Source organism: Chiloscyllium plagiosum, chromosome 7 (genome assembly GCF_004010195.1).
Source record: "Chiloscyllium plagiosum isolate BGI_BamShark_2017 chromosome 7, ASM401019v2, whole genome shotgun sequence".
NCBI classification, from domain to species: Eukaryota; Metazoa; Chordata; class Chondrichthyes; order Orectolobiformes; family Hemiscylliidae; genus Chiloscyllium; species Chiloscyllium plagiosum.
The window spans coordinates 67,447,936-67,463,471 of NC_057716.1; the positions used below are offsets into that span (position 1 = coordinate 67,447,936).

A 15,536-nucleotide genomic window follows, 5' to 3' on the forward strand; every position below is an offset into this window, starting at 1 on the left:
TCCCTCCCTATCATCCTGGCTGTTTATTTGGTACAGGTCTTATTTTTGCTTTTAAATTCAAAAGAATTGCTCAAAATTCATCAACAGATCTAGCTAGATTACAAAGTATTCTGTTCTTGTCTGCCAACACTGCTTACTATTTCAAGATTGTCCTTGAATGCAAAAACTGATTCTTGACATCTTTTTCGCACTGCGTGCCACCATCTTAAAAACTCTTCTCCGGTCCCCTCCACCCTCACCTTCAACAGTAAATCCAAGGAATTCAGGACTTCTTGAATAAATACATTTGTCATACAGGAAACTTGTTTGCAGAGACATCCCAACCTGATGTGATCCCATTTGCCAGTATTTGGCGCATATCTTGCAACCCGTCCAATTTGTGAACTTATTTGGATGCCTTTTAAATGTTGCAATTGCACCCACCTCAGTCACTTCCTCTGGCAGGTTTTTCTACACATGCACCACCCTCTGCATGAAAACGTTACTCCTCAGGTCCTTATGAAAATCTTTCCCCTCTCATCTTGAACCTAAGCCCTCTAGTTTTGGATTTCCCCAACCTAGGAAAAAAGAGCTTGGCTATTCACCTTATCTATGCCCTTCCTTATTTTATAAACCTCTGACACTACAGAGAGTAAAAGCCCAACTTATTCAGCCTCTCCTGATAATTGAAAATTTCTAGTCCTAGCAAAATCCTTGTAATTCTTTTCTGCACTCATTTATAATGTGACGAAAAACAGTGGACTCAGCACCAAACCTTGTGGCACACCACTGGTCACAGGCCTCCAGTCTGAAATGTAATCCTCTATCACAACTCTGTCTCCTACCTTCAAGCTAATGTTGTATCTAACTGGCTAGCACTCCTTGGATTCCATGTGATCTATCCTCGTTAACTACTCTATCATGTTGAACCTTGCCAAAGTCCATATAGTCGACATCTTCGCTCTGCCTTCAATCTTTTTTGTCATTTCTTCAAAAAATTCAAATTAAGTTAGAAAGACACTATTTTCCATGCACAAAGCCATGTTGACTATCCTTAAATCAGTCCTTACCTTTTCAAATGCATATAAATCCTGTCTCTCATAATCCTGTCCACTACTGACATCAGGGTCATCCATCCATAGTTCTCTGGCTTTTCCTTACAGCCTTTCTTAAATAATGACACATTTGCTAACCTCCAGTCTTCCAGCACCTCACCTATGGCGGTCAATGATACAAGTATCTCAGCAAGGGGTCCAGAAATCACTTCCCTAGCTTCTCACAAAGTTCAAGGAAACACCTGATCAGGTCCTGGTGATTTATTTACCTTTATGCATTTTAAGACTTTCAGCACCTCCTCTTCTGTAATATGAACTCATTTCAAGTCACCACTACTTATTTTCCCAAGTTCCCTAGCTTCCATGTCATCCCAAACAACTAAAAACCAAAGTCTTTGAAAAGGATACTCAAGGATAAAGGAGGGAGTTTATGTGGGGAGCCTGATGAAATAGGCGAGATACTTAATCAGTACTTTATGTCGGTATTCACCAAAGAGAGGGACATGAGCGATTTTGAGGCGAGGGAAAGGTGTGTGAATACTCTTGGATAGATCAACACAATGAGGGAGGAAGCGTTGGGTGTCTTGAAATGCATTAAGGTAGACAAGTCCCTCAGGCCAGATAGGATCTATCCCAAGATACTGTGTAAGGGTGCAAACAGACCAAGCCTGAACAGACATTTTTATATCCTTTATGGTCTCAGATGAGGTTCCAGAGGACTGCAGAATGCCCAATGTTGTTCCTTTGTTTAAGGGAAACAGAGATAATCCAAGTAATTACAGGCTGGTGAGCCTGACATCCATGGTGGGGAAGCTAATGCAGAAGATACTGAGAAACAGGATTTATTCACATTTGGAATTAAATGGACTGGTTAGTGACAGGCAGTAATGGTTCCTATCTCATCAACTTGATTGAGTTTTTCTGAGGTGACAAGAATGATTGATGAGGGAAGGGCAGTGGATGTTGTATGCATGGGCTTCAGGAAAGCATTTGATAAGGTACAAAAGGTAGAGTCTCATGGGATACACGGTGAGCTGGCTAGATGGATACAAAACTGGCTTGGTCATAGAAGACCAGAAAGTAGTGGCAGAAGGGTGCTTTTCAGAATGGATATCAGTAACTAATGGTGTTCCACAGGAATTATTACTGGGATCTTTGTTGTTTGTAACATATACAAATTGACTCCAGACCCATAGCAATGTGGTTGACACTTAACCAGTCTCAAGCAATTAGGGATTAGCAATGAATACTGGCCTCGCCAGTAACAAACATCACATGAACAAATTAAAACCTTCCAATAAGTTTTCTGCCATTACTGTAATCTAATATGATTATCAAAGTCACAAATGAAACAGTATGTTTTGTTACTTTATTTACCACAATGACAAGTTTTCCTTTGTCCACCAATCCTACAACACTTCAAGAACTCTACTGTTCAATTTTCAGGTCTCTTACGCATAGAATCATAGTGTCATACAGCACAGAAACAAAATTCTTCAGTCCAAGCCAAACATGATCCCAAACAAAAATTAGTTCCACCTGCCTGCTCCTGGCCCATACCCCTCCAAACGTTTCCGATTCATGGAGCCATCCAAAATGTCTTTTGAACATTGTAATTGTACTGCATCCACCACTTTCTCAGGAAGTTCATTCCACACCTTTCCCTCATCTCAAAATCGCTCAAGTCCCTCTCTTTGGTGAATACCAACGTAAAGTACTCAATAAGCATGTCACCTGTTTCCTCTGACACCCCTCCTTTATCCTTGAATGGGCCTACTCTTTCCCTAGCTACCCTCTTGCTACTAATATATGTACAAAATGCTTTGGGATTGTCCATAACCCTGCTGACCAAGGAAATTTCATAGCCTCTTTTTAACCCTCCAAACTCCTCTGTGTAAAATAATTTGCTTCTGTCTTTTATGAAATTTCTCTCCTCTCGCCTTAATATGCTCCCTAGGCTTGAAATTCTCTATCGTAGGGAAAAGACAACTACACAAACTCTATCTATACCTCTCATGATTTTATAAACTTCTATTAAGTCACCTTTCAACCTCTTACACTAGTTAAAAAAAGTCCCAGCCTTTCTTTGTAACTCAAATCTTCCATTCACTAGCAACATCTTGTAAATAGTGTCTGAGCTCTCTCCAGTTTGATAATATCTTTCCTAATACTTAGCAACCAGAACTGGAGACAATATTCCTAGAGAGGCCTCATCAATGTCTTGCACAATCTCAATATGACTGACAAACTCCTATACTCAAAAGGACTGAGCAATAAAGACAGTGTGCCAAATGCCTTTTTAACCATGTGACACAAACAAAGAATTATGTACCTGCGCTCAGAGGTCCCTCTGTTCTACAGCACTACACAAGGCCCTACATTTAATTGTATAAGCTGTACTCTTGTTTGTTGTACCTAAATGCAATACCTTGCATTTATCCAGATTCAACTCCTTCTGCCATTGATCCATCTGATCAAGAATCCTTTGTAATCTTAGAAAACCTTTTTTGCTGTTTACAATGCCATTTCCTTTAGCTAATTAATACCAACTTTGCCTTCACCTTTCTCGATCCTAATTTCTGAACTTCACTGACCAAATGTTTCTGGCCCTTTCCCTTTCTTCTCATGACTTTCCTCAACACTTTGCTGTTTGGCTAGGCTTTTGGTTAACTATTCAAATGCCGATCTTTGTCTCAGTGTTGATGGTGCTTTCTGTAGAACATACTCCAGTGAGGAGACTTAGGATATTTTCCCCACATTAAACAAAACTAGTCCCAACTGCCTATTCCTGGCCCATATCCCTCCTTGCCTATACATGTATCTATTCAAGTGTTTTTTGAACATTGTAATTGTACCTGCACCCATCACTTCCTCAGGAAGTTCATTCCACACCCAAACCATCCTGTCACTTTCATTGACTTTTGCTATTTTGCACTGACTAAGGAGCACATTCTCTTGACAGAGTACAAAGCTGCAAAGTGTTCCATTCCTCAGACCTTCTCTTCAAGTACAAGGTAATAGGCCAGCAAACCAAATTGGTTAACTTACATGGAATAGTAATAACAGCTATAATTTCTGTTCAATTATTTTCATGCTACTTCATTAAAAAAAGGAAGTACTGATGATATCAAATAAATGTTGGCTTCATAGGGTTAACCAATTCCTTATTACAGCATCTGAAGTCAGCACCTTTTATACGTAATTGCACATTCAACTCTGGATAGTTTCCAAACAGATATAAATACCAAAAATGTCTGATCAATCATTAACCGACTCTCTGACCGTACGTGGCCATTTCCATTTTGTGAGAAAGTTTTTAATATAGATTATAGTCTAAGTAAAAGTTAAACACTGTGGCAATATTACAGAAAGATTTATTATAAATTCAATTTTCCTTGTAATATTTAATATTAGCCAATATTATGACTTCTTGCACTTTAGATATATCAAGCTTGAAAAGAGACATTTCATGTGGCTAATAAATGGAAACAAAACAAGGACAATAATGCAGATAAGAGTGACCCAAGAGTCACAGAATCTCTACAGTGTGGAAGCAGGCCATTTGGCCCATCAAATCCACATCGACCCTCTGAAAAGCATCCCAACCTGACCCACCCCCGACTCTAGCCTTGTAAACCTGCATTATCCATGGCTAAGCCATCGTGCTGCCCTATGTTTTTACATGATTTTACAGTCAAGGCGATGGGACAGCAGTAACCTCAAACAACCTCCCTGCACTCCATTCCTGTTTTTATAATTCATGTTTGCATAAAAATTAAGAGATTAGATTAGTTTGGTATTTGATATGGAGATTACAAAGAGAGTTCACAGTAGCACCGTTGTATAAACGAGGGAAGAGAAAGTGATTGCTTGTGATTCTCCACCTTTATTTACCATACCATTAGTGGCCATATTTTCAGTCATTTATAGCCCTAAGTTCTGAAATTCCCTCTCCAAACCTCTCTGCATTTTCACCCCTTGTTTTCATTTCAGAGTTCTCTTTAAAACCACTTCCCTTTGACACAGATCTTAAACAAAGCTATTGAAAGTGGCATCTTCGGCTTACTGACCATATGTTTACTCATTCCCCCATTGAGTATTATTTCTCTAAATTGAAGGAAACATACAAATCCAAGGTTATTATTGTTGCAGAGAATCAAGAGGCCAATAAATAGGTATAGATGAATTCCTTGAAGAAAAGAGATCAGATTCCTTCTAGTTCAAATTTCTAATAGCTTACCAGTCATATGTAATAATATTGAGATGATGAATCAGATCTATGAATCTATTTGTAACAGAATCAGACATGTTTTGTAGAAGAGAATCTTTGCGAACCACATTAACTGGAGCCATCTTTTCTCTCCCAACAATTTTACATGGAACACATGTTTGGTTTCAGATTATTAATATGTGCTATTGCGAATGTTAATCTTTGAAATCTAGTTTAAATGAAGATACTTATCTAATTGCATTTTTAAATATTGTAGCAGGAAAATTATTTTATAATAAAGTTTCATAAAATAAAATATGGTCAAAGTAATTCATTTGCATTCAATAGGGTTACTTCTCTAGTTTTCCTGTTCTACTACAGTGATTGTATCAGGAGAGGAATTTAATATTAGATTATTGGACAATTTGAGGAGAAAGTGAGGTCTGCAGATGCTGGAGATCAGAGCCGAAAATGTGTTGCTGAAAAAGCGCAGCAGGTCAGGCACCATTCCTGAAGAAGGGCTTATGCCCGAAACGTCGATTCTCCTGTTCCCTGGATGCTGCCTGACCTGCTGCGCTTTTCCAGCAACACATTTTCAGTATTGGACAATTTGGAAATACAATGAGCTGCTACGATCGGTAAAGTAGAACAATACCTGATAAATTCAGTGGATATGCTTCACTTAAGAGTTTGAGAGAAATAAGAGGGTGCTGCAAATAATTAAAATGTGACCATTAGCAAAATGAAATTACCTAATTTGCAAATCGATGATCACTTGCCGCTTGTCTACTTGATCAGTGTACACTTTAACACCGGAGATTCTGGGTGGCTGGAAACACAAAAAAAAATAGAAAATCAGTACGCTCATATACCAAATTAATTGATAAAACAAATTTTAAAACAGCTTAAAATATACATTTTCATAAATTCAACTCTAAAATCTAGTCACTTGCTGCTTCTGTGAAATTCCTGAAATTTTTGGGAGGTAAAATAAATAGAAAAAAATTAAAGTTAATGTACTTACTATAAAAAAAACAACTTTGAAACCACAGAGCTGTGAATTTATGTTGCAGTGTTTAGGAAGAGTGTTTGCGGAGTTGGAGGAACTAACTTTTGTGGTCGTCTTCTACCACAGCACTAAAGATAGGACGCTAACTGTTAATCCTTATAGGTGGAGTAGAGCTAGTAGTTCCTGTCCTAGGCCAGAGATATCCCTGACGCACTGACAATTTTATCTTTTAATGTAAATGCAGATGCCAGTGCCAACACACCATTAGAATTCTCAGACCTACAAGTGCACATCAGGCTTTGAGAGGAGGATCTTTCAAGTCCTAATGGCAATCAGAAGCTAGCAGGAATGCTACACTTATCTATCAAGTATTTCACTTGGATCCTAAGTAACTTAGCTCACTGAGCTTGAAGGTGTGTTTCAGATGTTTCGTCACCATACTAGGTAACATCATCAGTGAGCATCTCCGGTGAAGCGCTGCCTCTCTATTTCTAGGTCTTTGTTTTTTAAAGTGGGTGATGTCATTTCCAGTTCTTTTTTTAAAGGGAAAGTAGATAGGATCTAAATTGATGTGTTTATTGATGGAGTTCTGTTTAGAATGCCATGCTTCTAAGAATTCTTGTGCGTGTCTTTGTTTCACCTGTCCTAGGATGTGTGTGTTTTTTTTCCCCACTTTGACTGGGACAACACACGCATCCAAGGACAGGCAAAACAAAGACACACACAAGAGTTCTTAGAGGATCTAAATCTATCTTCCTATGCTTGAAAAAAACAGAACTGGAAATGACATCACCCACCTTAAGAAACCAAGACATAAATAGAGAGGCGGGACATACCACCAACACTTCACCAAAGACTCTCACTGATGATGTTACCTAGTATAGTGACGAAACGTATGAAAACACACCTTCAAGCTCAGTGAGCTAACTTTTCATACATTTCGTCACTATACTAGGTAACATCATCAGTGAGAGTCTTTGGTGAAGTGTTGGTGGTATGTCCCGCCTCTCTATTTATGTCTTGGTTTCTTAAGGTGGGTGATGTCATTTCCAGTTCTGTTTTTTTCAAGCATAGGAAGATAGATTTAGATCCTCTAAGAACTCTTGTGTGTGTCTTTGTTTTGCCTGTCCTTGGATGCATGTGTTGTCCCAGTCAAAGTGGGAAAAAAAAACACACATATCCTAGGACAGGTGAAACAAAGACACGCACAAGAATTCTTAGAAGCATGGCATTCTAAACAGAACTCCATCAATAAACACACCAATTTAGATCCTATCTACCTTCCCTTTAAAAAAAGAACTGGAAATGACATCACCCACTTTAAAAAACAAAGACCTAGAAATAGAGAGGCAGCGCTTCACCGGAGATGCTCACTGATGATGTTACCTAGTATGGTGACGAAACATCTGAAAACATACCTTCAAGCTCAGTGAGCTAGTTTACACACTTAAAATCAACCGGAGCTACAAATCTTCTCAAAAATCGCTAACTTGAGAAATATTGCAGGAGCCTTTTGACATAGGGCCAAACATTATCTTTTTAGTTTGCGTTTCATATGCTTAAGTATACACAGGTTGATATTGTATGCACTACAGATCCAAGCACTAGCAGCTAATTGTTGGGGGTAGGGTATTGCCATTTTACTCTTAAAAATAAAACTTAAATATGTTAGACAGCTCCTTCTTGGGCATCAATGTTCCATTCTACCCTGGGTCTCAGGGCACATTTTGTTTAGTGATGGAGGCTGAACCTCAAATGCATCTTTACAAGAGGTACTTGTCTTAGAGTGATTAGTTTGTCACATGATGATAATGGTTGAAAGTTACTTTGGCTAGATAGACATTGTCATTAAAACACCCTCAGGGTTACATGGACTAGAAACTGGCCTGGACTAGCCATATAAATGCTGTGGCCATGTGAACAGGTCAGAGCCTAAGAGTCCCACATTTAAAAGAAGTGTGCACAAATTCGGAGATCAGAAATTCACTAAGGCTCCTTGGGTAGCATTGTCCAAACCCACAACTACGGTTATCTAGAAAGACAAGGGCAACAGATATATGGGAACACCCCTACCTATAATTTCCCTTCCAAGTTTAAATGCAAGTTGCTGCATTTTGGAAAAGCAAATCAGAGCAGAGCGTATACACTTAATGGTAAGGTTCTGGAGAGTGTTGCTGAACAAAGAGAACTTGGATTCCAGGTTCATAGTTCCTTGAAAGTAGAGTCGCAGGTAGATAGGATAGTGAAGGCGGCGTTTGGTATGCTTTCCTTTATGGATCAGAGCATTGTGTATAGGAGTTGGGAGGTCATAGAGATGTACAGCACAGAAACAGACCTTCGGTCCAACTCGTCCATGCTGATCAGATATCCCAACCTAATCTAGTCCCACTTGCCAGCACCCAGTCCATATCAGTCCAAACCCTTCCTATTCATATATCCATCCAGATGCCTTTTAAATGTTGCAATTGAACTAGCCTCCATCACTCCCTCCGGCAGCTCATTCCATACACACACCATCCTCTGTGAAAAACCTGCCCCTTAGATCTCTTTTATATCTTTCCCCTCTCACCCTAAACCTATGCCCTCTAGTTCTGGACTCCCTGACCCCAGGGAAAAGAGTTTGCCTATTTATCCTATCCATCCCCCTCAATTTTATAAACCTCTATAAGCCTCCCTCAGCCTCCAACGCTTCAGGGAAAACAGCCTCAGCCTATTCAACCTCTCCCGATAGCTCAAATCCTCCAACCCTGGCAACATCCTTGGATACCTTTTCTGCACCCTTTCAAGTTTCACAACATCTTTCCGATAGGAAGGAGACCAGAATTGCACGCAATATTCCAACAGTGGCCTAACCAATGTCCTGTACAGCCACAACATAACATCCCAACTCCTGTACACAATACTTTGACCAATAAAGGAAAGCATACCAAACACCTTCTTCACTATCCTATCTACCCATGACTCCACTTTCAAGGAGCTATGAACCTGCACTCCAAGGTCTCTTTGTTCACCAGCATTCCCTAGGACCTTACCATTAAGTGTATAAGTCCTGCTAAGATTTGTTTTCCCAAAGTGCAGCACCTCGCATTTATCTAAATTAAACTCCATCTGCCACTCCTCAGCCCATTGGCCCATCTGGTCAAGATCCCATCATAATCTGAGGTACCCTCGTCACTGTCCACTACACCTCCAATTTTAGGGTCATCTGCAAACTTATTAACTATACCTCTTATGCTCACATCCAAATCATTTATATAAGTGACAAAAAAGTACTGGACACAGAACCAATCCTTGCGGCACTCCACTGGTCACAGATCTCCTGTCTGAAAAATAACCCCCTAACACCACCATCTGTCTGTCTTCTACCTTTGAGCCAGTTCTATATCCAAATGGCTAGTTCTCCCTGTATTCAATGCGATCTAACTTTGCTAATCAGTCTCCCATGGGGACCCTTTTTGAATGCCTTAATGAAGTCCATATAGATCACGTCTACCGCTCTGCTCTCAATCTTCTTTGTTACTTCTTCAAAAACCTCAAGTTTGTCAGACATGATTTCCATGGCATAAAACCATGTTGACTATCCCTAAACAGTCCTTGCCTTTCCAAATACATGTACATCTTGTCCCTCAGGATTCCCTCCAACAACTTGCCCACCACCAATGTCAGGCTCACCGGTCTATAGTTCCCTGACTTGTCCTTACCAACTTTCTTAAATAGTGGTACCATGTTAGCCAACCTCCAGTCTTCCGGCACCTCAGCTGTGACGATTGATGATACACATTTCTCAGCAAGGGGCCCAGCAGTCACTTCCCCAGCTTCTCAGAGTTCTTGGGTACACTTGATCAGCTCCCAGGGATTTATTCACTTTTATGCACTTCAAGACATCCAGCACTTCCTCCTCTGTAATATGGACATTTTTCAAGATGTCATCATCTATTTCCCTACAGTCTTTATCTTGCATGCCCTTTTCCAGAGTAAACACTGATGCAATATATTCATTTATTATCTCCCCCACCTCCTGCGGCTCCACACAAAGGCCGCCTTGCTGATCTTTGAGGAGCCCTATTCTGTCCCTAGTTACCCTTTTGTCCATAATGTACTTGTAAAAACCCTTAACCCTATTTACCAAAGCTACCTCTTGCAGAAATAAATGCAGTTTAATTTACCAGTTCTATCTTGTTCTCTGCCTTTTCCCTGCCTGCCCTGACTGTTTGACTCGCTTCTTTTCTCAACTGTGCCAGTCTCAGATTGATCTCTTTCCTCACTATCTCCCTGGGTCCCACCCACCCGTCCCACCCGCCCTAGTTACTAGTTTAAATGCTCTGAGCAGCTCTAGCAAATCTGCCTGCCAGTCTATTAGTCCCCTTCCAATTCAGGTGCAATCTGTTTTTCTTGTACAGGTCACTTCTACCACAGAAGAGATTCCAATGATCCAAAAAATGTGAATCCTTCTCCCATACACCAGCTCCTCAGCCATGCGTTCATCTGCTTAATCCTCCTATTCCTACCCTCACTCGCTCATAACACCGGGAGTAATCTAGATATTACTATCCTTGAGGGCCTCCTTTTTAAATTCCTCCCTAACTCTCTATGTTCTTCTTTCAGAATCTCATCCTTTTCCCTTCCTGTCTCGTTGGTTCCAATGTGTACAATGATCTCCTGCTGGGCCCTCTCTCCCTCGAGAGCATTCTGCACCCTCTGAGATATCCTTGATCCTGGCACAGGGAGGCAATACACCATTCTCCAATCTGATTTTTCGCTGCTGGCCACAAAAACGTCCGTCTGCGCCTTGGACTAGAGTCCCCTAACACAATCTCTCTCTTGGAGCCAAACGTACCCCTCATCACATTAGAGCCAGTCTTGATACCAGAAATTTGGCTGTTCATGCTACATTCCCCTGAGAATCCATCATTTCCTACATTTTCCAAAACAGCATACTTGTTTGAAATGGGGATAGCCACAAAAGACTGATGCACTACCTGCCTACCTCTCTTACCTTTCCTGGAGTTAACCCATCTCTGTGACTGTTTCTACAACTTTTCTCCCTTCCTATAACTGCCATCCATCACACCCCCTTGCTCTTGTAAGTTCTTCATTGCCTCTCACTTCAACCGATCCATTCGATATGATAGGATCTGCCACCGATGGCATTTATTGCAGATATAATCCTCAGTAACCTGTAAACTCTCTCTAAATTCCCACATCCCACAAGAGCATATCACTCTACTAAGGGCCATTTATCTTCTTTCAAACTACAGACGCAGAAAATATCATCTTATTCCTCTACAAAATACTGCTCCAGGCTAACTTAATATTTATGGCTTATATTTTTAATCAAGAGACATATCTCAAATAAAACATAATCAAGGAAGAACCCACGCTACTCACTCTTATAGATTTACAGCAAGGCTCCACAGTTAAAACTATTCACTTATCTGTTTCTGTGCTGTGACCTCTCCCAAAAAGGTTCCTCCAAGACCAGTTGTGAATTTGGCTGTTTGTTAAGTTTTCTTAGACACCCTCCAATGTCCAGCAATACATGAATTTAACAGCAAAGGCAGTAACTGTTCAGGTTCACTGTTGTGTCAGTTACCAGTATGGGTTTCTTTCTCGGTCTCCTGCACTGACCTGACCTTGTGCTGCCTTTGTCAGTCCCTCTCCCTTTTAAAAGTGCGCTGATTTGACTTTTTGTAATCTCCAAATTTCCAAAACAACGCAACAGTACATAAAACAGTAATTGCTGCTCCTGGAATTCAAGGCAATCACCTCCAAATCCTAAAATACCTCAAAAAAAGGAGGAGCCTGTTACAGCCAGAAATTTTTCCCATCCTTCCTCTTGGCATGTTGAAGCTGTATAGGACATTGATTAGGCCACTTTTGGAATATTGTGTGCAGTTCTGATCTTCCTCTTATTGGAAGGGTGTTGTGAAACTTGAAAGAGTTCAGAAAAGATTTGCTGATGACTGAACCTTCGTATTCTTAGCCTTCCCTGTCTTCTGAAAACTTATTCCTTGGAGATTTTTTACATCATTTTTACCTTGAGGTAACAAGGAACAATCCCACTACAGTCACCATATTGGTTCCAAGGCACATTCAATCACTACCAGTTTAAAAAAAAAAAACAGCAAATTCTGGAAAACCCAGCTGATCTAGCAATATGTATAGAGAGGAAAATTGAGTTAACACAGAGTCCAATGATTCTTGGAAAATAGTATATTTTTTGCTTTGTTAAAGCAGGAGGAGAAGCAAGTGGAATAGACAGTGACAGTATCAACGCAAAAGACAAACAATGAGAAGCTAACGGAGAGATTGAGATGTAAAACAGGCATGAATAATAGGCTTGATTAGGAAAAACAAGGTCAGTTCTGCTAAGACAAAGCCAACAAGACAAACAAGGTGCAAAGTTGGGTGTAGGTGGGTAATCAAAACAGTATAGTGTTTATGTTTTGAAGATATTTGATTCAATGTCGAGTCCTACAGGTAAATAGCGAGGCAGAAAATAAGGTACTGCTCCTCCACTCACTCCTCTCCTTTTGTCAACAACATATAAAAACACAATCAGTTTCCAACACTTTCAGTTACAGAGTCTTTGAGCTCAAGATATTAACTGTTTGTGTCTCTGTAGATGCTGCTAGATCTGCTGAGTTTCCCCAGCATTTTGTGTTTTATTTCAGGTTTCCTACATCCACAGTGTTTTGCTTTCAATACCTAATTGTTAGGGTAGACTACTGCTACTAGTTCTTCTTTTTATATTGGGTCTTAGGGCCTGTTTGGATAACAGTGGTCAGGGAAGAACCACTAATGAGCGTTAACAAAATGCAACTTACTGTATAATGCATTATGAACTAATTTGTACGAGTGCACCACCTTTTTCTGATTTCACATTCCACTGATCACAACGTATATTTAAAATGTTTTATCCAGTTACTGATATGGCCAATTATGTATACCATCTAAATTATTAGACTCAGAATAGAAAAAGCTATCAAACAGGCATCTCAAACAAATACATTTTTGACTTATTACAAGATATCTTCAACAATGATACAAACTGGATTAATAGTTTGAAATATGAAAATAAATATTTACCCTAAATATTCTTAATACACTTCAAAAACATTTTAGGAAAACAAAAGAAACTTTCTCCACAGACATTAACTTTGAGGAAAATAAAGCATTCTGCCAAAAATAGTAGTTCATTCTTCGAGAATAAGTGGAAAGGATATTGATTTCAGTCTGGTACCCTTGTACATGTAGACAGACTGCTAGATGTGGATGATTGTCTCCAAAAACACATTAATCTACATCTGCAATTTCATAAAAGAACAATTTTATTCAGGGCATTGAAATGGGTTCTTTGAGAAGCTTTTCAAGGAAAATAGCTGTTTTAGATTGTCACATACTCATAGGATTCTCAAGAGAGTTAAAAGTGCCAATAGGCAGAGTACAGTACAGTTTGTATCTTTTCATAGGCTATATACTGATTGTCTCAAATAGCTACACCCCCGACAGACTAACTCAAAAATGTGACTGAGTAAACGTAAGCAATTTTCTGAAGTTGTGAGACTTTCAATAGGGCTCTTAAAGAAAAAGTGATCCACAGTATTCCAACAGTGGCCTTTCTAAAAATAATGTCCAGTATTCTGAGGGAACCAATTTTCAGACCTTCAGATACAATTCCATTAAAACATCCCAATTATGTAGGAACCCATTAATACCAGAAGCCAGATATGACACGTCTGAGCCCAATATTAACCTTTGTGAACCTTTTAAGTACAAGGCCACAAGACAGAACCAACATCTCCCCAAATCAAGTGATCTTTTACTATTTCCTCAAAATATACAGACTACCTTACTTACATATTCACATTAAATCTTTACACTACTTCTCCCTCTTTCAGATTATAGTATTTAGAGGAGGACATGTAACAGTGGGTCATTTATGACTCAATATTTCAGGGCCAGGGAGGAGCAGATTGGCCATTAATCTAAACATTTATCTTCTTGTATTCAGCTTGCACTGAGACTCTGACACTTAGCTGGAGTTGAGATTCTAGTATCAGATTTCACTGATTTCCTCTATTGTATGTTGGGTCTGAAAATAACATACAGTATATCTTTAAACTGGGCCATAGGAGAGCGTTGGAAATCCTGGAATTACACAAAAAGCTCAAGAGATCAGAGAAAACATGAATACTGCTTGCTGTTGATCTTTGCTCTGGGAAATTATTAATTGCCTGGAGTCAAAGGTCAATTCAGGGCCTTTCGTATAAAGTCTGAGAATTATTTACAATAATTTTGATACCAGGTTCCCACATAAATATATGACATGACTTGTGCTTTCTGCTTATATCAGGTTTGCTAGTTATTTAGGTACAAAATATACAGTACTCAGGCTTGAACAAGAATCTATAGTGATCTAAATCTGGTTGGGATCCCTATCTCTGACCTGGATCAAACAGAGTTAAGTACTTGCATTCCTCTGATACTTTTGTGCCCACTTCTGATAGGGAATTCTTACAGAAAGCAGAATAGAGGATCTTTGCAGACGCAATGTCTCCTTTTCATGGAACTCAGTAATTAAAAAAAAGTGTTTCAGTGCCCAAAGTCTCTGAGCAGGTACAGAGAAATGGTAAGTGGGAAGAGTGGGTTAGGGAGGTCGTCAGGTGGTGGGACTGTAATTGGGTTGGTCAGTTGGACAGTTACCCTGGAGTTAAAACTAAAACCAATTCTAACATTTCTTGGATAACTATCCAGGTAAAGTCATTCAAAACCTTTGTTAGTCTCCACTATAGTTCAGGCAGCATCCAGGGAACAGGAGAATCGACGTTTCGGGTATAAGCCCTTCTTATGCCCGAAACGTCGATTCTCCTGTTCCCTGGATGCTGCCTGACCTGCTGCGCTTTTCCAGCAATACATTTTCAGCTCTGATCTCCAGCATCTGCAGTCCTCACTTTCTCCTCCACTATAGTTCAGCCTTGGCCATTTATTCAGAGGTTTCTATGATGCAAGGTAATTGCCCATTGTCAACTTCTCAAGCAATTCCACTGTAGTTACTGTGTCAGACCTTCTGAAGGTTCCCACGGAACTTGTACTAGAGGAATATGTGAAGACCAGAAGATCCGGTGTGTGTTCTCTATTTCTGTTTTTTTAATGATTACAAAGAAATAGAGAACACACACCGGATCATCAACGCCACACTCACAGGAATCCGATTCACTAGAGAGGAAGAAACGGACAACCAACTCCCATTCCTAGACGTGATGGTACAGAGAACACCGAA

The 15,536-nt window shown here is 39.8% G+C and overlaps 1 protein-coding gene across 1 annotated transcript in view; it reads right to left on the bottom strand.

Moving 5' to 3' along the window:
- LOC122551676 (extended synaptotagmin-3-like) overlaps positions 1 to 15,536 on the bottom strand; it is a 141,892-nt gene that overhangs the window by 88,307 nt on the left and 38,049 nt on the right. Inside the window, exon 4 of the mRNA XM_043693985.1 lies at positions 5,997 to 6,073. Within this exon, the coding sequence (XP_043549920.1) occupies positions 5,997 to 6,073 (77 nt within the window). The remainder of the gene's footprint in view (positions 1 to 5,996; positions 6,074 to 15,536) is intronic.